Source organism: Poecilia mexicana, unplaced genomic scaffold, assembly GCF_051168715.1.
Source record: "Poecilia mexicana isolate PSO_F unplaced genomic scaffold, ASM5116871v1 scaffold_3, whole genome shotgun sequence".
NCBI lineage: Eukaryota > Metazoa > Chordata > Actinopteri > Cyprinodontiformes > Poeciliidae > Poecilia > Poecilia mexicana.
In genome coordinates, this window is record NW_028263372.1 from 2,138,351 (window position 1) to 2,162,503 (window position 24,153).

General features: G+C 40.1%; 1 protein-coding gene and 1 long non-coding RNA gene across 3 annotated transcripts in view; both read left to right on the plus strand.

The window, feature by feature from the left end:
• LOC106907596 (estrogen receptor beta-like) overlaps nucleotides 1-24,153 on the plus strand; it is a 99,965-nt gene that overhangs the window by 70,307 nt on the left and 5,505 nt on the right. For both annotated transcript variants that reach the window (XM_088004038.1, XM_088004037.1), the window contains exons 6-7: nucleotides 216-354; nucleotides 22,440-22,573. In XM_088004038.1, the coding sequence (XP_087860164.1) occupies nucleotides 216-354; nucleotides 22,440-22,573 (273 nt within the window). The remainder of the gene's footprint in view (nucleotides 1-215; nucleotides 355-22,439; nucleotides 22,574-24,153) is intronic.
• On the plus strand, nucleotides 1,230-12,543 carry LOC148160087 (uncharacterized). The gene is made up of 3 exons (XR_015762442.1): nucleotides 1,230-10,425; nucleotides 11,042-11,093; nucleotides 11,883-12,543. It is a non-coding gene; the product is annotated as an uncharacterized LOC148160087 (long non-coding RNA).

Consider the following 24,153-nt stretch of genomic DNA (forward strand, 5'->3'; position numbering starts at 1 on the left):
ACTGTAATGTAACCACTTAAAATAAAACTGGGATGTTTTTCAAAGAAATAAAGCTGCGTTAGAAAATTGTTGATCTTTTTAACAACACTTAAGGAATTTTTGAAAAATTTTACATTTTCTTGGGAGGATAACAATTTTGACCAACTGTATGTTTTGAATTGCTTTACGTCATAACTGATCTTTTATTTTTTTTTACTTTGCATGATTTTCCACAGGCTTCGTGGAGTTAAGTCTAGCAGACCAAATACACCTGCTGAAGTGCTGCTGGCTGGAGATCCTGATGCTGGGTCTTATGTGGAGGTCCGTGGATCATCCTGGGAAACTCATCTTCTCTCCAGATTTCAAACTCAGCAGGTCAGAAATCTTTCTACCATCTGGTATCACAAGTTGCATGTAAGATCAGTCATCCACGCAACTCTCTGTTTGACTTCTGCTTGAGCCACATTGCCTGCAAATGCAATCTTTTCTATTGTATACATCCCATGACTTGTTTTGTTTCCTGTATACTGTATATGCCAGCTATTAACACTGCAGACTAGAAACTAAGCTAGCCATAAGACATACATTTGCATGAAACATTAACAATAAATAGATGGAACTTTTTTTTCTATTTTTAAATGACTGTTTGGGAAGAGATGTACTGGCGTAAAAGATGCAAAGGGGCACACACTTAACCAACACATTGTAAAACGGTGGTGCCCAAAGTTGTTCCTCGAGGGTTGGCATTCTGCATGTTTTAGTTCTCTCCCTGGTGGTAGTAACAACCTTTTCATCATGTTAATGTTCTTCTTAGGCCTTCTAATGAGCCATCATTTTATCCAGGTGTGTTAAACCAGGGAGAACTAAAGCATGGAGGATGCCGGACTTCAAGGACCAACTATAGGGCACCACTACTGTAAAACATTGGAACATTGGCTTATTGCACTTACTTTCAAAAAAAGACTTTGGAATTTGTGAAGTCTTGTCAGGAATGGTCCTTGTTTTCAGGTTTAGAATTTAATTAAAACAAATATAAGTGAACAATTTGTTACCAACAAGCAGATAAAAATAAATAGTTTACATCTCATTTCTCAATCCGTTTAATACCAAATTCAGGGATTCCCCCAGTGCATTATAAGCCTGGCGGCCCGCTATGCTTTGCTAGCCCCGCCGCCAGGCTAAGCGTTGCTTGTGTACGTTTCTAGGAAAAAAAAAAAAAGTTTTTTTTTTTTTTTAAAGCTGGGCTGCAAGCGTCTCTTTTGCTCTTAGCATTTCACTAGCAAAGCAGATTTATTCCTAAAGAATAGGCTTATAATAAATAGGTTTATAGTTTATGCATTTAAAGCCGACAGCGCGCAGACCAATCACACCGCTGGCGCCTCTGCGCTTTGCCTCGCGCGCTGCCTCTGCTTTACCTCAGCGCGGACCGCACGCGCCTCCTTTCACTCAAACTGGACACAGGCTGACCTGTATGGATATTTACATCAACCTACTGTGAGGAATTATGATCCTTTGGAGAACTCTAGGTTAGAGTTTAAAACCCGCCGCGTTAGCTGTGGTTGCTCATCTTAAGCTGAACCGCAGGAATAACTTGTAGCGAATTCAGAGGCGCGTTGTGGAGCGGTGATAATGATTTATCTTTGTGAACGAACAATTATATGCGGCGTTTACATCTCAACGCGCTGCCCAGCGTGTGGCTCTGTGTCTGTCTTCCCTGTAAAGTTTATGTCTGTGGTCCCGGTTGGCCAGAGCATTTGTGTTTAACGAGCAGCGCTAAAATCATCATGCAGGTTCAGCCCGGTGAGGAGCTTTCGCGCTCTCCTCGGAGTCACGCATCACGCTGATTTTATGTTATTTTATTATTATTTTTCCGGTTACACGATGCATCAAACCATATCAAATGTGTTGTCTACTTAGAGATAATGCACGCGGCCGCACGGAGATCTGAGAATCTCGTCCCAATCAGAATAGTTTCTGTGACGCTTATTAAAAACTCAACAGACACGAAACAGAAGAGCTACTAAAGCCACATTAGCAGCATTGAATTAAATCTCCTGTTTGTTGCGCATCTCTGCGTAGTGCAGCAGATTACCTCATCCTGCAGGGCCGGTCCAAGGCTGTATGAGGCCTTGAGCAGAATCTGATTTAGGGGCCCCTCGAGCTGCTAAAATCATCAGCACCTTTAACAGCTTCTGTGTTAGATTTAATGAAATATGGGAGAAGGGAGTAGTTTAATTGGCCAGCCAAAAAAGCAATAAGTTTACTAATTTGTATTTGTAAATTCAAAGATTAAACTCACAGCATCAGATTGTTGCTATGGTAACAAAACAATCTAACTATGAATATTGTTCTTTGAAGTTTTACAAAGTAAACTTGCCAGCTCCTTAAAATCTTGTATTTAAATTTTAAATTAAAATCATTTATATATGCCTAAACAATTGAATAAAATTTAACAGCATTGATTATCTCAATAAACAAATGTTACATTTGTGTATCTGTGGTCTGTTTTAAAATATTAGCATTTATGGGGCCCCTGATGGAGCCGCTGACTTAATTTGGATTAAACAGAAGTGCAAATTTGTTGTTTTAATACTAGTTGTGGGTTTAAATAGCATTTCACTGGAGATCTTTTCCTGTAACATATAATTACACAGTAATATTTTTACATTTCCTGTCAATTTAACATCTTTTAATACAAAAACACGGTGGACCGGCGGTGGACTGCCTCAACGCCCCGTCCACCGGGCTTAGCAAGTTTTCTGGGGGAAACCCTGAAATTTTTTCCTGCAAAATAAGTGCAAGCTGTAATGCTTAGAACTGAGGACCCAAAATTTCAGTCAGACACAAAGTAGAAAAAACAATAAGATCTTTATTGAGGATCAGGGTAGGGGGCAGGCAACCACCGGCAATGGGACAGGAACCTCTGAGGACGGAGAAGCAGGTTAGTGGGTTGTAGTCTTGGGGGGTCTAGACTGCATATGATAAACCACTAACCTTCTTAAAGTGTTGTGGAGGATGAGGAGTCCAGGCAGCACAGTGGTTAGCAACGGGTGACACATCCAGGAAGAAACAGAACTAGGAGGTCAAGGGGTTGAGGCAGGATCAGGGTGGCAGGACAAGGCAAGGCTTATCTGAGGGGCAGGCGAAGAGCAGTGGTCAGGGCACAGAAAAGAGTCCAACACATGCAGGCAATGTCAGGCAGTCAAATCCAGGGGCGAGGCAGGAGGCAGAGGTCAAAAGGCAGAAGCAGGGTCGAGTCCAGAAAACAGAACCCAGTGAAGAATCCGACGTGGGCTAGACAGGGCAGGAAAATCCAAGGGACAAAAACGTGTTCGAGATCGTGGTCAGGTCAGGAAGAAATGCTGGATATCTACTGTTAAGGAAGAAAATCTAAAATAGGTTAACTTTGGAAAAAAATTTGGCTCTCTCTTCCTCTGGATCCCAGGTCCTCTCGGCGGGCCACGTGTAGCCACAAGGAAAACAACAATGCGTGTTGACGTCACAGAATTACAGAGTTTAATCCATTATAAGACAATGCATAAACTTAGAAGTAAGACAATCCACAAACTTACACCAGAAACTGCAGAACAACGGAGACATACATTCATTTACCTGACATAAATGGAAAAGAAGGAAAGAAAGAAAAGCAAAGACGTGCAAAGACATCTTTGGAGAGTTGCAAGAGCAAATCTGATTTGTTACTTCTGTGTAGAAAGTTTTATCCTCTTGTATTTAATTTATTCAAATAAGGCGTATCTTTGCTCATCCAACCAGGAGCTATCTCTGACCCTCTCTCAAGCCAGAAACCCCTGCCGTGTTTACGGTCTTTCACAGATGAGTGTGAAAAGCTACAACTTCCACTGTATTGTTTTTCCACAGACAAGGCAGTTCAAACGATCCTAGCAAACCATCTGCTGTAACTACAGGTAAAATAAAGGTCAAAAAGTCAGAATACATTACTAAATTCAAAACCACAATTAGGCCATTTGAATCAAGACATGTTAAGTTTTAAAACTAGCTTATTTTAAATTTATTTTCTCAACACTAGTCACACCAAGGCTTTCAAAAATCTGGCACCGTCTGCCTGCCTGAGAGCTGACTATAACTGCTGGTGAACAGGTGGAAGACATGAGCCTGATTGAGCTCCAGCGCAGCAGCATGTAGGTGAACCAGATGAGCTTGAGGGAGAGGTGAGTGCTGAGGAGAAAAACAAAGCAGGCAGACGGGCCAGAAACATGACAGTACCCCTCTCCCCCGCCACGTCCCCTTCTCTTGGATCAGAGGATGCGGTGAACAGTGTAGATGGGGTCCCCATCCAGGAACCGAGTGGGCGGAGGGGGTCTGGAGGCAGGCTCAAGACGAGGTACAGTGTAGGGCTTGACCCGGGACACATGGAATGTGGGGTGAATCCTCATGGAACAGGGCAGCTGTAGGCGGACCGCCACCGGGTTCACAATCTTGGAGATGGGGAAGGGACCAATGAAACGAGGTGCCAACTTCCGACTCTCCACCTGTAGCGGAAGATCCTTAGAAGACAGCCAGACCTTCTGGCCAACTCGGTAGGTGGGTGCAGGGACACGGTGCCGATTGGCAGATCTGGATTGCACCTCTGACATCTTGATCATGGCCCTTCCTGGCTTTCCTCCAGATCCGTTGGCACCTCATAGCTGCAGCGTGAGCGGAGGGGACCGTAGCCTCCCTCTCTTGAACAGTGAAGACAGGTGACTGGAACCCGTGGACAATGTAGAAGGGTGAAAGACCAGTGGTGCTAGAGGGAAGAGCATTTAAGGCATGTTCCACCCACGGTAGGTTGTGTGACCACCTGGTAGGATCTGTGTCACAAAGGATACGAAGCTTGGTCTCAATCTCCTGGTTTGCCCTCTCAGTCTGTCCATCAGTTTGGGGATGGAACCCCGACGACAAACTGACAGATATGCCAAGCATGGTGCAGAACTCCTTCCAGAAGCGAGAAACAAATTGAGGTCCTCTGTCTGAGACGATGTCAGTGGGGAGCCCATGGAGGCGAAAAACCTCCCGTGCCATAATCTCCCCCATTTCCTTTGCAGAGGGGAGTCTCTTGAGGGGGACCAGATGGACCATCTTAGAAAATCTGTCAACAATAGTCAACATGACAGTGAAACCATCAGAAACAGGCAAACCTGTGACAAAGTCCATGGCGATGTGTGACCAAGGGCGTGATGGGATGGGAAGGGGCCACAGCAACCCTGAGGGTGGGCGACGAGATGACTTTGCTTGGCAGCGGTGATGACAGGCTGTAACAAATTCTTTAACATCCTTGGTCAATGAGCGCCACCAGAATTGAGACTGGACAATTTGCAAGGTCTTGCTAATGCCTGGATTACAGAACAGACGGGATTTATGGCAGAACTTGAGTACCTTGGGAACCAGGTGTTCTGGGACAAACAGTCTGTCAGAGGGGCACGAGGCTGGTACCAGAAGATATCGGGTGGCATTCCTGAGATCTTCCTGAGCCACAACATGGTCACAGTCAGCTTCACTGAGTCTGGGAGGATGAACTCCTCTGCACCACTGGCCCCCAAATCGGAGGATTCATGAATTCTTGACAAGGCATCTGGTTTCGTGTTCTTGGTCCCAGGTCTGTAAGAGAGCACAAAATTAAACCGTTTAAAAAACAGAGCCCACCTTGCTTGTCTGGTTTTGAGCCGTTTAGAGGAATGGAGATGCCTCCATTCCTCTAGGGCCAGCTTGACGGCCAAAAGTTCCCTGTCCCCCACATCATAGTTATGTTCAGCACTGGATAAAGTCTTAGAAAAGAAGCCACAAGGATGAACGTGACCATCAGTGGTTCTCTGACTTAGAACAGCACCTACCCCAGTGCTAGAGGCATCGACCTCCATAATGAACTGCTTCGCAGGGTCAGAGGACTGGAGAACCGGAGCAGAGGTGAACAGAGACTTGAGTCTAGAGAAGGCCTCCTCTGCCTGCTTGCTCCACATGAATTGGACCTTGGATGAGGTAATGGCATGAAGAGGAGAAGCTACTTGGCTATAATTACGAATGAAACGACGGTAAAAGTTTGCAAATCCAAGAAATCTCTGTAATTGTTTGCGATCTGTGGGTGTGGGCCATTCGGAGACAGCTGAAATCTTAGAGGGATCCAGGATCATCTTGTTGGGGGGAAATTATGTAGCCAAGAAAAGAGGTGGTAGTGGTGTGGAACTCACATTTCTCTGCCTTAACAAAAAGATGATTCTGGAGGAGGCGAAGAAGAACCGACCGAACATGGTGCTTGTGGGAGTCCAGTTCCTGAGAGTAGATAAGAATGTCATCAAGGTAAAGTGCCCAACCATGTCCCTCAAGACATCATTGACCAGAGCTTGGAAGACTGCTGGTGCATTGGTTAACCCAAAAGGCATAACCAGGTACTCGTAATGACCAGTGGGGGTGTTGAATGTGGTTTTCCACTCGTCTCCTTCTCTGATGCAAACAAAATGCATTGCACAAGTCTAGTTTCGTGAAAAACTTGGCTCCTTGGATCTGATCAAAAGCAGAATTCATGAGGGGAAGAGGGTACCGATTCTTAACAGTAATGTCATTAAGACCCCTGTAATCTATACATGGCCTTAGAGACCCATCCTTCTTGCCAACAAAAAAAAAACCCCGCACCAGCAGGAGACGAGGACGGGCGGATGATTCCAGCCTTGAGGGAATCCTCTACATACCTCCTCATTGCTTGGTTCTCAGGAGCAGACAGTGAATATAAATGCCCCTTGGGGGGTGACGTACCTGGAAGGAGCTCAATAGCACAATCGTAGGGCCTGAGGGGAAGAGCTGTGGCCCGGGACTTATTGAACATCTCCTACAGGTCATGGTAATCAGGTGGCACCTTGGACAAGTCTGGGTAAGTCTCTTCGATGGCATTGTCTGGAAAAGATGGGGTGCAAGCAAAGAGCAAACAGGTGGCAGAGCAGGACCTTGACCAGCCCAAAATTTCTTTGGCCTGCCAGTCAATGTGAGGATTGTGCTTGTTAAGCCATGAGGCCCCCATAACAATGGGTAGCTGTGGTGAGTGGATAATAACAAAAGTGATCTCCTCCTGATGATTACCACCAAGCATCAGACTGACCTTTTCTGTGATGAGGTGGGACCGGCTAATATGATGCCCATCTAAAACGAGAACATTATGGATCGATGGAGTGTGGAGGAGCTTGATGTTGAGGCCCCTGGCAAAAGATTCATCCATAAACTCAGTATCAGCTCCTGAGTCAATGAAGACTGACACCTGGTGGGGGATGGAGGAGACCACAATGTTAGCAGAGAAAGAAAATGATGAGGAGATGGACAACAAGCTATGGCTCAGCAGATCTCTCCTCTCTTCTACTGAGCCTGACCTTTTACTGGACACTTGGCAGCCATGTGACCCTTGCCTCCACAGTAAAAACATAAATTAAACTGCCTTCTGCGAGAGCGTTCCTCCATGGAGATCCTTGTTCTCCCCAACTGCTTCGGCTCAGGATCTGGTACCTCAGCTGAGGGGAGGGAGTGACTTATAGCTTCGGACCGGGGGCCTGAGTGGCAAAATGGGGCAGATGAGGCCTCCCTGTGATGTCTCTCCCTTCTCCTCTCAGTGAGACGAAGATCTATCCTAGTTGCCAAATCTTCAAGGTCCTTGAGGGACTTAGGATACTCTCCAGTGGCCAACTCATCCTTGATATTTTCATTAAGACCTTGCATGAACACATCCATTAATGCCTCCTGATTCCACTGTTTAGTAAACCTATGGAGACATATAAACCTGGATGCAATAGGTTTACTGTTTAGTAAACCTATGGACACATATACTGTAGAAGACACTTGAATATGTTCAAAATATTTTATTTATATTTGCTTATTTAAATATTTTACTGACTTCCTCTTTTACATGTTTGTGACAGACATTTACCAGCGTTACAGGCAGACACTAGATACATGAAATTGATACTGCTTAGAGCAGACACTCTATTATTTGATTTAAAAACTTAAATTAGTTGCTAAAAGTCAAAACAATTCTTTTAGAGGTTCCAGAAGTTATAAAAAATGTCTGGCAACAATTGTTGCCAGTGGGATTAAACGGGGTAAGCAGTTCACTTTCTTACAATAACTCTTAAATCCTTCCGTCTCTTCCACACAGACCTTCAACCTTGTGCAGACTAATGTCTGTGTCTGCCTCTGGTATTCACCATTTTTGTATGCTGAAAATATAAGCAAGAGATTTAAGTTTTCTAGTGGATGGCAGTAAACTTCTTGACATTTAGTAGCTTTTCATCATTTTTTATCAATTTATTTGATAAAAATAAACATAACATGTCAGTTTCCCCCAATGGCTGGTTCTGCTGACGAGTGTGGCTAGTATGGCCTCGCACTCTATCTTTGGCACAAGGGGGAGCAAGCAACTCAAAAATACAGGGAGTGAAATAGTGAAGTTCAAGATGTTTTGTTACAAAGAAAAATCCCCTTAGTGGTGACCCAATAAAACGGTTCTTTTCTTTCCAATAAAGTCCAGGATTCAATAATTGTCTTTAAGTCACCAGTTAGGAACCTTCTGGTAACCGGAGCCACAGATTGGACCCCGCTTACTATGCTGCTTCTGTTGGAGGAGATCCGTCTGCAGCGCACTCTTTTTTGCCGATCCTCAGCTATGAAGCCCCTTTCAGCCCGATCCAGCTAAAAGGAAGAAGCAGGAAAACACCAGCTTCCCCACACCAAGACTTTGTCGGAGGACATGTTTCTGCTAGTAATCTCTGATCGAGATGAAGCGCTATTTACAGGCGTGGGCAGAGGTTACTCTCTGCCCTAATCCTCCATACTGGGCCGTCTTGTCTACTTTCCAGTATCCTGCGCCTGGCATGGGGATTCTGTCCACCCCTCGCTCTGACCTTTCTTTTGATGGACACATGACGTCACCTTGGATTGGGGAAAAAAAAACAAAAAAACATCCCATTCATAGAAGGAAAACAAACAGACAAACATTAACAATTTCTCCTAAGAGAGGTGTCTTGTCCACTGTTCTGTGTTTGTATAGAGGAAATCGAATTAATGGAAAAGGAAGGAAAATGTGTAGGTTTGATAACCCTGTTGTTGCACAACTTGGACTCACTTTACAAGTGCACCATAAATGTTTCCATCATGGTCTTATGTTAAAAGCAGGGTGCATATGGAGTCTTAAGGAATTGGATGAGGAGGTTTTCACCAATATCAAAAAAAAAGTTTTAAAAAAAAAAAAAAAAAAAAAAACTTTATTTACAATTTATGTGCTAGTTTGAACAGGATATTAATACTACAAATAAATGTCAGATGTATCGGTCATAAGACTTTAATTCGGTATTTAAAAATAACTCAGTAAAATATAAAACCGGAGGGTTTTCATTGTGGTTTTTGTTAGCTTGATTTAAAAGCTTTTTTTTTTATTTACCAACTATTTTTGTGTATGATATCAATGATTTACACCAAATAAATTTAAGAGAATTTAAGATGCATTTTCTTTTGTGATTGTATGCAAATTGGTCTGTAAACGTTTAATATTTTTGATTGAAATAATAAAACTAAGGACAGATCCCACAAAAACCCAAGAAGAAGAATATAATGACGTCATCCTATGCGACACTTACACTCCGGTGAGTAGAAACCTGCACCTGTCAAAAATGTTTTTGTACTCTAAAACCAAAAATAACTCCAAAGTGTTACGTTATAAAGTTACTGATGGTAGTTTTAGGACTTAATGGCAGTAGGACTGTGATGCGAATGATTGAAGGCACATTTGTAACATTTTTTTTTTTGCCGGAAAATATACGGTGGAGGCTAGCTAAATTAGCCTCTCAAATTAGCCTCTTGGAGGCTAATTGTACCTGTACCCTGTACCTGTGCTTAATACATTTAATTAACCATGATAAAGTCACATAATAGTATTTATAGTCATGCTTGTTGTTGCCACTTTGTAAAATTGGAGGGTTGCTAAAACATCAGTGCCCCTAGGCTGTGATGATCTTAAAGTTTTGCTTATGAATCCTGTATGAATACACTGATTGCAGCTAGGTCATTTACTTGAATTGAAAATGAACTTGCATCAGTACAGGCAAATTTCTTTCCTCCTGTCTATGTTATTTATTGCTGTTGCAAGCCAGATGAAGAGAAGTAAAGAGCTGAGAACCTGATCTTGAACAGACAGAGAACATAGGTCAGGAGCAGCCTGGGATGCTTACTGAGGAGCATCCAATGATGACAACAGAGAACCAGGAAGAGACTGTGCTAGTGCTTGATCTTGTTCCTGTTTCTCCTCCTGTTGTCCCATCCTCAGCCTTTTCAGAAGAAGAAAAGACCCAGAAGCACCTCTCCAGCTGCCTCTCCTCCCACTCCGTCATCTCCATTCATGTCACCTGCTGACCATGCCATCTCCTTAACTCAGGGTGGCCGATAAGAAGAGAAAGCGTAAGTTTTGTTTTCTTTACATTCATCCATTTTCTTACACCCTTGTCCCTAGTGTGGGAGGGTTGCTGGGGTACACCCAGGACAGATTGCCAGTCTGTCACAGGGCAACACAGAAACAGACAGGACACACAACCATGCACACACACACTCACACCTCGGGAGAATTTAGAGAAACCAATTAATCTGATAGTCATGTTTTTGGACTGTGGGAGAAAGCTGGAGAACCCGGAAAGAACCCACCATGCGCAGGGAGAACATGCAAACTCCAAGCAGAAAGACCTCGGGCCGGGAATCGAACCCAGAAGAAAACTGATCTCGCGACTTCAGCCCTAAAATGTCAAAATTCTCACAGAAACAGAAAACCTACAGAGACCCTTTATAAGTAAAGACAACTTGTTTTGAGCTTAGTTTCCATTTATGTGGCCATTGTAAAGTGGTTAAAATCAATATTAAACTAATTTGAGAAAGTCTGTAAATCCATGTAAAGAAGAGTAAAGTTTAGAAGGATTATAAAATATGACAGTTATCACACTAGTTTTCAGTTTTCAAGTGTATACACTTTGACTTCATTTCTTCTTGTTTTTAAAATTATTTTTTTCCTTTTCTTGTTATTTAGGTTGGTGGAAATGTAGTACACAAAATCAATCCCTGGGCGTAGAACTAATGCGGTAAGTCTAAAAGTTTAACTAATCCACCCTGTGACAGTACATCCCCACCCCAGTCAAACATGCCAAGGTACAGATGAGTAGATGGGGGGAGGGGTGATATGGGAGGCAGTGGTCTGCAAAAATAACCACAGTTGTTTACTTATAAACTTTGTGACTTTAATTACCGACCTACCAGACTTCTTTTCTTTCTTTATATTTATCTTTATTTTTTATGAGGACAAAAACAGGCATCACAACATGAATCAGTAGTACTTATGCCACATAAGTCACAACATCTTTGGGTTAAACAAATTTACACAAAAAAGTCAGCATGTGCACAGAAACATAGAAATATAGAGATAGAACTCCAAATATCGTAATTAGGCCGTTTATCAGCAAAGGTATGCTGATTTTGATATTTGGACTTTTTAAAGGTGGTTCAACACTTATTATTTAACACTGTGCCTTTTATAATTCACATAAGCTGGAAATTAAATCTGAAACTCACTTTTTTCTGTTTTGATTTTTAGACTTTTCTAAGAAACTGAAGCATTACAAGAGATTTTCATTGTTTGTCTAGTGGTAAAAATGACTGCAGTCAGTTTATCATTTAACACTTAAGTCAAGATAATATTGTATCTTTGGGACAAAACAAGATTAAGTACTAGTTGGCGTTTGGGTGGATGTAGGCAGAGAACATACTTTGGCTACATTACCTCCTTTTAAAGTCAGGTATACATCTTAGAAAGAGAGATTTGTGAACCTTACAGCACAAAAAGTCCACATCCTGATTTTATTGTTCATTTCTAGCGGAAAAATCTGGGATGATACCTGGGGACCTCCAAGTAAATCCTCTCATGTTGCTGTCCACCAAGTGCCACTTCCTTCAGACAGCGAACAAGTCCTTCCATGATGTTGCCTTTTCTTTTCTGTATTACAAAGTATTAATTTCTTTTCTTTTTTTTTACTGCAGTTGGACCATTTTACAAAGTTTTATGTGTAATATTGTTTTCGGCCATTCACTGAAATGAATGTTATGGTTGTAATATATGTAAGCTTATGTTGGGCTGTTTACTGACACATTTTTGTCAAGTTCTGTAAAAGACTAAGTGAGGCTGATTGAGTCACTGCATCAGGCAGGTATTGTGCCTGTATTAAGTCTTGAAATTTAGAACAGAATTGTTTGTAGAGTTTGTTCAGTAAATATGACCTAAAGTCTTAAAAACTTTAAACATGTACACATTTCTTTTTGGGTGTTTTTAATGTTGATGGGGATGTACAAAGTCTATAAAAATACATAACAAAATAAGCACAACTTTATTTCAATATAACTAATTGGAAGTGTCTTTTTTTATCTCAAAAAGCTATAATTTTAATATCTTTTTTGTGTCATGGATTTTGTCAATCAAGACTGTATTTGCAAAATGCTATAATAAAATTATAATATTATAACACCTACACACTTGCAGAACTGTGTGAAGCTATTTGTTATGTGTTTTATTCAATGTAATCAGTATTTACACATAAAGTTTTATGGAGAAGTATTTTGCATAGCATGTTTACCTGTCTAAGGTTAATTATTTAAGTTAACATTTGCAGCTTATTTTGTGTATGCCCAGGAAACCCAGATTGAAGTCCTTCAACATTACAGTTTAGTAAATTAATATTGAATCAGTTTGAGTCTACTGTAATTTAAACTACGTTAGCATAGTAATCTAAATTATGTTTGACTGACATAGTGTTTCTCTAGGAGAAAAGCGCAATGTTATACTGTTTAAAAGATTGGGGTCCATCACTAATCTCAAATTGAGTGGTAGAGATGGCTTAATCTTCAAATGCTTTCTGAAAGTACTGGTTTAAAGATACATTTTCTCTACAATTGAGCTCTGTAGCCCAACTCTAAACCTTCGTCAGTTAGGGCACAGGACAAACCTTTAAAGTTGAACATAAATCAAAAATAGAAATACAAAATTTAGATGCTTTAACTTTTGGTATGTTTATGCATTACTTAAAAACATACTTTTAAATTTACCTCCCGATAACAGGCGGGAAACTCCTTTAGAGTGTCTTCATAAGATGACAGAGATTTCCAGTGATGGTCCATCAACAAGGATCCTCTTTTCCTCTTCTTTACTATCATTGATTGCCCTTGTTCTTGTGTGAAGACTGACAGAGTCTGAAATGCATTTATGAAAAGGACAAATCAACTCAGTAAAAGTTTAAATTTGTAAGTTTAGGTCAACCTCTGGAGTATCTAGTCACATTATCTGTCAGGTATGAAGACAGTATAAAACATATTAGTGTATGTTTACTTACCACTGAGTGATTGCTGCCATGGCAATGTTGTGTCACCGGACAGGATCTCTTCCATAGACAGAACTTCTGTGTCTGTATCAGTCTTCAAGTGACCAACATCTTCTAAAACCAAAGCTAAGATGTTTTCTCCTTTCTGATCTTGCGATGAGCCTTGGCACAAGCTTTGTGTCCATCTGTATCTGCACAAGCATGCACAAACAATATCAACTGTGTCAAAGATGTACCAGCAAGGTTATTCAAAACCTGGTCAGTGTTCCTTACCTTACATTCATGGGCTTTGCTATGGAAAATTGAGAGAAATGGCTTCATTTTAAACAGGTGTTGGAGCTCATGACAGCTTTTTGTTAGTTTTCAAGATATGGCCAGTACTTGCATGTTACATCCATACAAGGTGATTGTCTGTTGGCTAGCCTTTGTTGAAAAGAACAAGGGTTATGCAAATATCTCAGACCCTATCTCTAAGAGCGTATACAAGAGTGTATACAGTCCACAAATTTTCCTACATTTTCATCCTTGGCTATGAAAAGGTCCTGAAATACAGCCTATTCCTCCAATCTGAAAAACAAGCAATAAAATACACTTCATGAGGTGTTATAATCCAAAGGTAGTGAACATCACTAACATATACAAAGAATTGTTATATTGTACACATTTTACAATACCTTGCTGCAATTCTTTAAATAGTAATACTTGCAATTTCCATCCACTGAAACTGAAAGCACATCTGGGGTAGAAGCTTGACACTTGAAGGGATCCTTCCTTAACATTATAATTTACGCTTTCTCTTCTTATCGGCCACCCAGACTTAAGGAGACGGCATGGTCAGCAGGTGACATGAATGCAGATGTGGCTGATCTATGGGGGGAAACAGACTGAGTGGGAGGAGAGGCAGCTGGAGAGGTGCTTCTGGGTCTTTTCTTCTTCTGAAAAGACTGAGAGGATGGGACAACAGGAAGAGAAACAGGAACAAGATCAAGCACTAGCACAGTCTCTTCCTGGTTCTCTGGTGTCATCATTGGATCCTCCTCAGTAAGCAACCCAGGCTGCTCCTGACCTATGTTCTCTGTCTGTTCAAAGATCAGGTTCTCAGCTCTTTACTTCTCTTCATCTGACTTGCAACAGCAATAAATAACATAGACAGGAGGAAAGAAATTTGCCTGTACTGATGCAAGTTCATTTTTAATTCAAGTAAATGACCTAGCTGCAATCAGTGTATTCATACAGGATTCATAAGCAAAACTTTAAGATCATCACAGCCTAGGGACACTGATGTTTTAGCTACCCTCCAATTTTACAAAGTGGCAACAACAAGCATGACTATAAATACTATTATGTGACTTTATCATGGTTAATTAAACGTATTAAGCACAGGTACAGGGTACAGGTACAATTAGCCTCCAAGAGGCTAATTTAGCTAGCCTCCACCGTATATTTTCCGGCAAAAAAAAAATGTTACAAATGTGTCTTCAATCATTCGCATCACAGTCCTACTGCCATTAAGTCCTAAAACTACCATCAGTAACTTTATAACGTAACACTTTGGAGTTATTTTTGGTTTTAGAGTACAAAAACATTTTTGACAGGTGCAGGTTTCTACTCACCGGAGTGTAAGTGTCGCATAGGATGACGTCATTGTATTCTTCTTGGGTTTTTGTGGGATCCGTCCTTATTTTTATTATTTCAATCAAAAATATTAAATGTTTACAGAACAGTTTGCATGCAATCACAAAAGAAAATGCATCTTAAATTCTCTTAAATTTATTTGGTGTAAATCATTGATATCATACACAAAAATAGTTGGTAAATTAAATTTATCAATACATATTTTATATAACTATACAAACACTAATAAATAAAGATTAATAATGGCACAAATAAATAATGATTAATACTGAATTTTTCAGCCGACGAGTCCAAAATCCGATGTGAGATTCATCCGTGCTGCAGTGAATCCGTCTCTCTTTATAGATATCTCCCTCTTCTTCCTCACATTGTGTCTTTAGGAAATTTTCAAAACAAAAACGGAAGATTTAGGATGTATCTTACTTTTGACAGAGTGAAAGAATATAAATAGTAGTCTTTACCACCTGTGTAAACTTTGCCGGTGAATGTTATAACACATAATATAAGTTTTATAATATGTGTTATATTGTTTCATTTCTAATATAGGCCCTTGTGTCAGATAATCTAAGTCAATGTTAGAGAATAATTAATTTTTTTTAGATTTACGGAATCTCAGTTAGCCTTCATAGCGGGGCTGAACCCTTATTACACCAAGCACTGTAGCTAATATTAGCTGGTATCTCGCCGGTGGACATAAATACAGTAAAATAATATTCTAATCACAATATATACACAATAATATGTCCATCTTACTTGTGAAATGTTGTCTGTGGAGCCCTCACATCAATAATCCATAGATCCGAACAACAATATCCCTCAGTGCTGAGGCATCTTCTGCTGTTTTGATTGAGCAAAGTAGGAGGGTATACCGCTCCAAGATGGCCGCCGTATTTCCTGCGCCGGAGCGGTCCATGAGGCCTCTATGCTTATATTATGTCTATGGGTACAACATTCAATGAGAGAATCCTTCACGTCACATATTGACGCGAAGGGGGTACCCTCGGCGTCATTATGTGACGCCGAGGGTACCTGCCCAAGCGTCAATATGTGACGATTTGGGAGTGAGAATGTGTTGGTTTATTTGAAAGTTTTCCAAGGAAAAGTTATACCAGAAGCTATATTACAGATATAGCGACCAATATGATTGACATGTCAATAATTTTTACTTCAGCGAACGAGAGAAAGGTTGTTCCGATCGTGGGACACCAATTGATGTGCACTACTATGTTAGAGGTACGATGTTGGAAAAGATGGAAACTGTTCCATAATCACAAAATAATTTAACTGCACTGTGTCATATGTGTCATCTCAAGATTGAAATTTCATCACATATCCTGTGCAAATAGCACAGTTATCGTCCAGGTGCGGAAATGTTATAGGCTGTAGTTGTAATTCACTAAATCAAAATTAATGTTTAAAGTTGCTTGTAAAATAAAAAGCCCTGGTTAGGATCACTCCCGTCTTGAACTTTGACCACAGGGTGATGTGATGTTGTCTGCACAACCATTAGAAATGTAGAATGTTGTGACAGATGGATGGGTGCAAATAAATAGGCAAGTAAATAGATAAGTAATGAAAATAACAAAATTATCCCATTGTTGTTCCATGCAATGTTTCCTTTTGTGTGCCATGTGTAATACCTTTTACTATGATTAAACTGCATTTATAAATTGGTGTTGGTACCAATATCCTAATTAATCCAGTCTATTTTTCAAAGGCGATTATGTATATGTTGTTTAAAATCAGTATTTTCTTACTGCCATAAGCAGTGAACTAAAGGTACATTATTTTGGGTGATCTTAGTTCTACAGTGCATTGAAGAAAAATAATTGTTCTTTATATCTGTTTACAAATTGGCTGTCATTGGCTGTTGGATGACAAAACTGCCAGATTACATCTCCTCCCATGGAGTCTACAATTTTTTTCAAAAGCAAACAACCGCTCTAAAGAAAACAAGGATGTCTGCAGAGAGATCCCCGGTAAAAGCGAAAGATAATTACTACAATGTCAGATTTGGATGCCCTAATCCAGTGGTCCCCAACCCCCGGTCCATGGACCGGTACCAGTCCGTGGACCAATTGGTACTGGGCCGCGCAAGAAATAATTAAATATTTCCGTTTTCTGTATTATTTGAGTCTGGAGGATCTTTTATTTTGAAAATCCTTTAACCGGATTCTCTTGGTTACTTGCACGCCAACACTGAGCCCACAAGCAGCAAAATGAGTAAGAAACAGATCAGATGTCTTTGGAAAGTTTCTTTGCGAAGTGGAAAAGGCCCAGAGAAAAGACAGGAGAATGGATTTATCTCTGACCGGTAGGTAACTCCCACATTCCAAGCCCGCTATTAAGAGAGGAAAAATTCTAAAACTTATTAACCCTTTTGACTCGTTATATCCTCTCTTATGCCCGGATTCAGAAAATGAGATCACATAGAGATAACAGCGGCACAATAATCAGCATTTATTCAAGACAGATGCATACTATCACCAGAAAAACACATCACAAAACATCAGAAAATTCAGAGCAACAACAACACATGAATTTACCTGAGATAAGGAAAAAGACAAAAGATGGAAACGACGAACAGAAAAGCAAAGACGTCTTTGGAGAATTGCAAGAGCAAATCTGATTTGTTACTCCTGTGTACAAAGTTTTATAGTAAAGGCGTACTCTTGTCTTTAATTTTTTCAAATAAGGCGTATCTTTGCTCAACCAACCAGGAGCTATCTCGGACCCTCTTCAAAGTTAGAAACTCCCTGCAATTTGTTTCCAGGATCAAAGGCCATTTGTCCCCTTTGACTAAACAAAGTGGAAGCAGAGCTTCTCCTCCACTAGCTGGACTCATGCTGTTTTACGGCTTTTCACAGATCAGTGTGAAAGCTGGAACTTCTCCTAATTGTTTCCCACACAGACAAAGGGCAGTTCAAAAGATCCTAGCAAACAATCTGCTGTAACTACAGGTAACATAAAGGTCAATAGGGCAGAATAAGTTATTAATCTGAAAACTATAATTAGGCTGTTTCGATCAAGACATGTTGCTAAGTTTTAGAACTAGCATATTTTAAATTTATTTTCTTAACACCGCTCTGCGTAACATGCGGCGACCAGCTGCTAATGAGGCAATAAAGCTTCAAACTGCTTCGCAACGTAGAGACCAGGCACGCTGTGCTCAAGCAACACCTTGGGTGTCATTGTCTCCCATCACTCCCAGATGGGACCGTCTCGTTGCAGAGAAACAAACTCAGGGCTCCCGTTAGTCATTATCGTGAGTTAAAATTTTCACAAAAGTAAAATGTTCGTTTTTGTGGCATATCTGTATCTTATTTTGAAGGGATATGTAAACGTTACCATAGCGACCAGAGTCAGAGAGCGTTTGGGCAGTGGTTGAGAGGAGATGAGTAGAGCTTGTAAGTTTTAAGTCTGGTTTAGACGGCAAGATTTAAGAATTGTCGGCCGATTCTCCAAACCTCTGTGACCACAGAGCTGATAAAAGTACAACAGGTTTGATCGGTTCGTGTTCAGCCACAAGGCAGGGGCAACACACCACACGAACCGATTTCACTCACGAACATCCCGATTCCAGAGGATAATCCAGTAAAACCCCCAACATAGCATACGGGAATTTAGAATGACCAAACACGGATGATTATGTAGAAGCAGTAGTGATAGTTTGTGGAGTCATTTTAAGAGATAAAAGAAACAAAAAGAAAAGGCGGTGGATAAAAGACGATGGGAGCAACCACTATGATTTGGAGGTGACTTCTTTTTCATAGTTAACATTTTTAACTGAATAAACATAATAAACATATATAATGACCTTTACATATAATAATAAACATTTCCACATATCATCTCCGATATCCACCGGACTCTCAGTTGCGCGATATGTCAGCTGTTTGGGATTCCCCTCTGTTCTTACGTCACCGCTCTTTCTGATTGGCTACCTGTCACATTCAACAGGTTGTATTCTCGTCCCCCCTCGCGCCTGCCCACCGGGCCGCAGCAAAATTTCCAAGTCTTGACCGGTCCGCAATTATAAAAAAGTTGGGGACCACTGCCCTAATCAGACTGAACTACAGACTTACTTTCTGTACCAAATAAATACTTGCAATTTTAGCTCATAGCGATTATATTGTGCTCATCTCACTTCCAAACTTTGTAGGTCAACCAATATGATTATGCATTCTATCTTGTGACAAAACTAATTTATGTTGAAATGCGTGAAAATGTTTCCAATGTTCCAATGGACCTCACCTGTCCATTGAACCTGATTTCATGGACTAAAGCTATGTAAGTTTTGTATTTTTCAGCAAACCGCTCATGTACTGGCTCAGGGACAAGTCAAGCTCAAGAGCTTCTAGCAATTTTTTACGCATAAACCTCTACCAACATATCTGAAGCAAATGAAGACCTTCTTGCCATAACTCTATCCACCTCATTCCTATGCCCCATGATGCTTTGTGTGAATTATGGGCGCGACTTCTGCCGCAAGCCGGAACTACCATTTGTTTACGTTACCTTAACGCAGTGGTTCTTAACCTTTTTTGAGGTACCGAACCCCCCAGTTTTATATGCGCATTCACCAAACTCCCTCCACCCCCTCGACACAGAAAATAATTTGCGGTATTCTGATTTATTAATGTAATTATATTAGTTGTATTACCGCCCCCACGCCACTAGAGGCAGTACCAACCCCAAAAAGATGTAACTAAGGAGCAGATTTAGACTCTCAAGCTCTCCAAGCAGGAACGAACCATTTCATGCAGATCCAGGGGGGTTCAGGGCAAAAACGGATGTGTGTTTTTTGGTCTGGGAGGGGTAACATTAATTTTTTTACAGCTATAAACAATCTTTGAAAATACAATATGATTAATTTTGAATTTGACAGGACCCCGATTTTTTTTTAAATTTTATTTCTATGAACAAAATATAAATAATTAAATTGTGGAGGGCACCCTTTTGGTCAAGACCCCTAGAATTGTCATCACTTTTCACCACTTTACAGTGCCCCTGGTTGTAACTGAAACTGCAATTTCGTTGTCTTTCTGACAATGACAATACATTCTTCTGATATTGATTCTAATTCTGATTCTGAAAGACCTCATCTTTAAACATTTAATGTGTAATTAAACAATAAAGGTGACAAGTAAATTTTATGAAATAGATCACACTAAGTAAATATTTGTGGTATTTAACATATTTCAGGTAAGTGAACATGTAATGAAATAGATCCTGTCCTAGAATTTTATATAATTGAACATTACAGGTAACAAATGTGATGATCGTCTGAGGTAATACATTTTATGAACATCTTTTTAAAAATAATTTTTAAAAATAATTTTGGTTAAAAAATAAAAAAGGGGTCAAAATGGAATAAAATATGCGACTTTTTGGGGGGCAAAATGAATGTACGTAGCTGAAAATAGACACCAACATTGGTAGCCTACAAGGTACTTGTTAAGCTTAAGGTTCTGTATTGATATTAGCTAGTCATCTTTTAGCTAACATTACCTGCATCCAACAGCTTTACTCAACTCAGTCGGTTAGTTTGGAGGGAAAAACTGTGAAAAGTTCTTTGCGTTTTGCTGGTTTGCTGCCGTGATTCTAACACAAACGTATGTAGCTCCGCACAGCAGCAGCAGGTCTTCACAGGTGGAAACCCAGCGCGAGCGTCGTAGCGCTCATGTTGCGTTTAAAGGCGGCTCGGAAAAAAAGGTTACAACATGTTAACAACGGATTAAACAGTTTTAACTGCTGATAAAAGTGACAGAGGACACAAATATGGGAAGTGTGGAAGCCTCTATTGTATCAAATTGACATAGGAATAACAGAGAGTTTGGTCATTCTAAGGTAAAAACCCAGCGCATACAGTGTTCATGTTTTGTTTTGTTTTTTCATCCAGACGGCTTCCCCCCCCCCCCCCTGCAATGACACGGCGCCCCCCCTAGGGGGTGCGCCCCACAGTTTGGGAACCTCTGAAGATCCTTCACATTTTGTATTTCAACTCTGTAATGATTTTAAGATAGTTTAGCAGTTTTGCCCCCCACACCCCCTGCCCATCTAACGGTATGCCAGTTTTGACACGTTCTGACAACGTGTCTCTCCATTGGTGAGAAAAAGTCCTGTAAACACCGTTATGCATGAGGGCGCACAGAGCCTGACTTTGACGCAGCAAAGGCGCACAGATTATGCGTGGTAATGCATGTAGCTGATGGATTCAAGTCAAAACAAACCCCAAAATGCCTTATATCCATCCTTATGACACGACACGTGTTAGCTACACATCGGTGGCTTTAGATTTAGTTTTCGAGTTGACCAGTCAGAAATATTCCACAGAGAATGCAGGCATGTCAAAACAAGCTCAAGTCGCTCTCTGGATATGATTGGCTCTTAAAAAGCTTAAAAAGCTATTGGTCGAATGTGGCGTCAATCAAAAGAGGCTCTAGGCTGCCCAATAAAAGCGTCAGAATGGACACCGGCAGAGTTTAAACCCTTAAATCTCAGCCCCGGAAAAAACAATGGAAAAACGCGGACGTTCCAGTGCAGGTTAAGGGGTTAAGTGTAAGAGACCATGTATAATTATTAAATGTGTAGCTTTAACTATTTTAATTAATGTTTGAAAAGACAAATAAATGGTTTTCTGTCATGTCAGTTCTGTCAGTTCATTTGTAGCAGTTTCTTGAATTCTGTTTCCATCATTTTCATATCTCTGAATACTTTACCCTGTGGTTAAATATTATCCTGTAAAATTAAATATTTTTCTCAATTAAATTAGGTGATCAGTTCAGTCACTGCAAACCAAGCCACATGTAAATATTGAATTTACAGCAAAATACATATTGGAGGCAAGATTTAAGGTTATAGATTTGCAAAGATGAAACATTCCATTGTTAATTTGAATAACATGGCCATTAGAATGACCTAAATTTCAAAGCATTCTGTTAGGTCCTGTGTTACACATCATTTATTCAACATAAAAGATAGCATTACTGCTAAAATATCAAAAAATAATAAAGTTCTCACAGGTGTAGAGATAAAATAAACACTAATTGTTGAGAGAACAATCCAAAAAAGAATCGAATTCTGAGATTAATGTCAAAATTTAACTTTTTTTTTTCAGTGGCCCTAATCTTCTTCCATTCAGAAAGCCCAGCAGACTATATCTGAGTTTTCACAGATAATCCTTTAGCCTTCAAGACCAACTAATCTGGATTTATCAGAAGGTAGTTAGACACATATATTGTGAATTCACACCCGCTAGAAGGAAATAAGCGCAACCAGTACAACCTGGTAGTGGTGGTCAGAGAGACCGGTGGCTCCAGACATCCACCATCAATGTGTGAATTACTGAATGTAAAGTAAGGCGCTTTGGGGTTTTATATATTTGATAAAGCACTGAATCATTTACCATTTACTCTGTCTTTTCAGGGAAGAGGGGCAGTGTGTGGAGGGCATCATGGAGATTTTCGACATGCTTCTTGCAGCAACCTCTCGCTTTCGAGAACTCAAGTTGCAGAGGGAGGAGTACGTCTGTCTCAAGGCCATGATCCTGCTCAATTCCAGTGAGTTTCACCAACACAAAAAAACAAAAAAAAACATTATGACAACAAATTACACCAAGGTTGCATAAAGATACAAAGTGTGCTTGGTGCTGTGTAATCACTAAAGCAATGTGTGCTTTAGGTCCTTACATAACCTAGATGAGTTTGACCCTCAGCTTTGTTACTGTCATAATATTGAACATGGAGGGTTAGTGACAGTCACCACATCTCTGGTTCACATACATTAAAAGAAAGGCTGAAACACAAAACAACATTTTCTAAAATGAAAACAAGATTATTCAGAAAGTCTTGTGCTTATGCTGGGGGTAAAAATGCTGTTTTACCCCCAGCATAAGCACAAGACTTTCTCAGTAGTATAATTTGAAGAAAAGAAGAGTGAAAAGGCAGTCATTAGTGTGACTGCCTCTCTAAAAGCAGGACTTTTAGCAGTCTGTTAGTATTGTGCAACGATAGATTGGTTTGGCTATAAATAACTAAAGGCAATTAGTAACAAAGTTAATAATTTAAAATAAATTATCAAATTATTAAGAAATTATTACTGCCTGATTATTGGGAAATAGCAGCCGAACAACTTTCAGTCTCTGTCAAGTATTGTTTTATGAAAAATTGCATGATAAGATGTGGTATGAACATTGAATGAAAAGGGGAACTTGTGAATTGTATTCAAACAGCGAGCGCTGCACACATGTACAGAGCAAACAACTTTTCTTCAAAATATGAAAATTTATTAACAAAATACTTCAAATTCTAGCTAAAAAGCTTTAACCAGGAATCTCACGTAGTTAAGTGAGTAACTACGTGAGATTCCAAGGAAAAACTACCAAGAAAAATGAAAAGATTAAGAAAAACAAAAAAATTGTGGAGGGAAAAAATATAAAAAGGAACCAATCAAGATAAACTGACACCAATAACTAATAAACAATGCAATAATATCACAGTTCAATGTGATTGCTATTTAGCAGCAATCATCACAAGTACTGAGGTTTGTTTTGATGAACTGGAATGAGGCCAAATTAGCTCTGAAAGCTAACAAAGAACAACATTTGGTGTACAAACAACCTGTTCACAGTGCAAAGCATAAGGGAAAATGAAATATTATTTTAATAAGATAATTTGCTAAACTAGCTTATTAAAATAATATTTTACTTTCCCTCCCCATTTGACAACAAAGAAAATCGTGGCTGTGGCATTATTTAATCACCACAAGGAACAACCATCATAAAACAATGGCGACCGGAGTGGGTCTCTGGCTCAATCCACTCTCTGGCCATCTCTGTCCTTGAGCCATCTCTGTCCTTGTCCTTCACCGCCTTTTCTGCTGGGGGAGTCAGGCTACTTTCTAGTAACTTGCCACTATCAGTGTGTGAATGACTGAAAGGAGTGTGAGGAACTGTGGTGTCCTCTGGACTTCATAAAGTATTATACAAGTACAGGTCATGTACCATATGGAAGTCCCATACCGAATTACAATATTGCTAAATAAAATTCAGTATTTTAAGGAGTAGTAGCTCATTTGCAGCACTATTTAGCAGCAATCATAAGTCATGGTGATGATTTGTTATGATCATCACCATGACTTT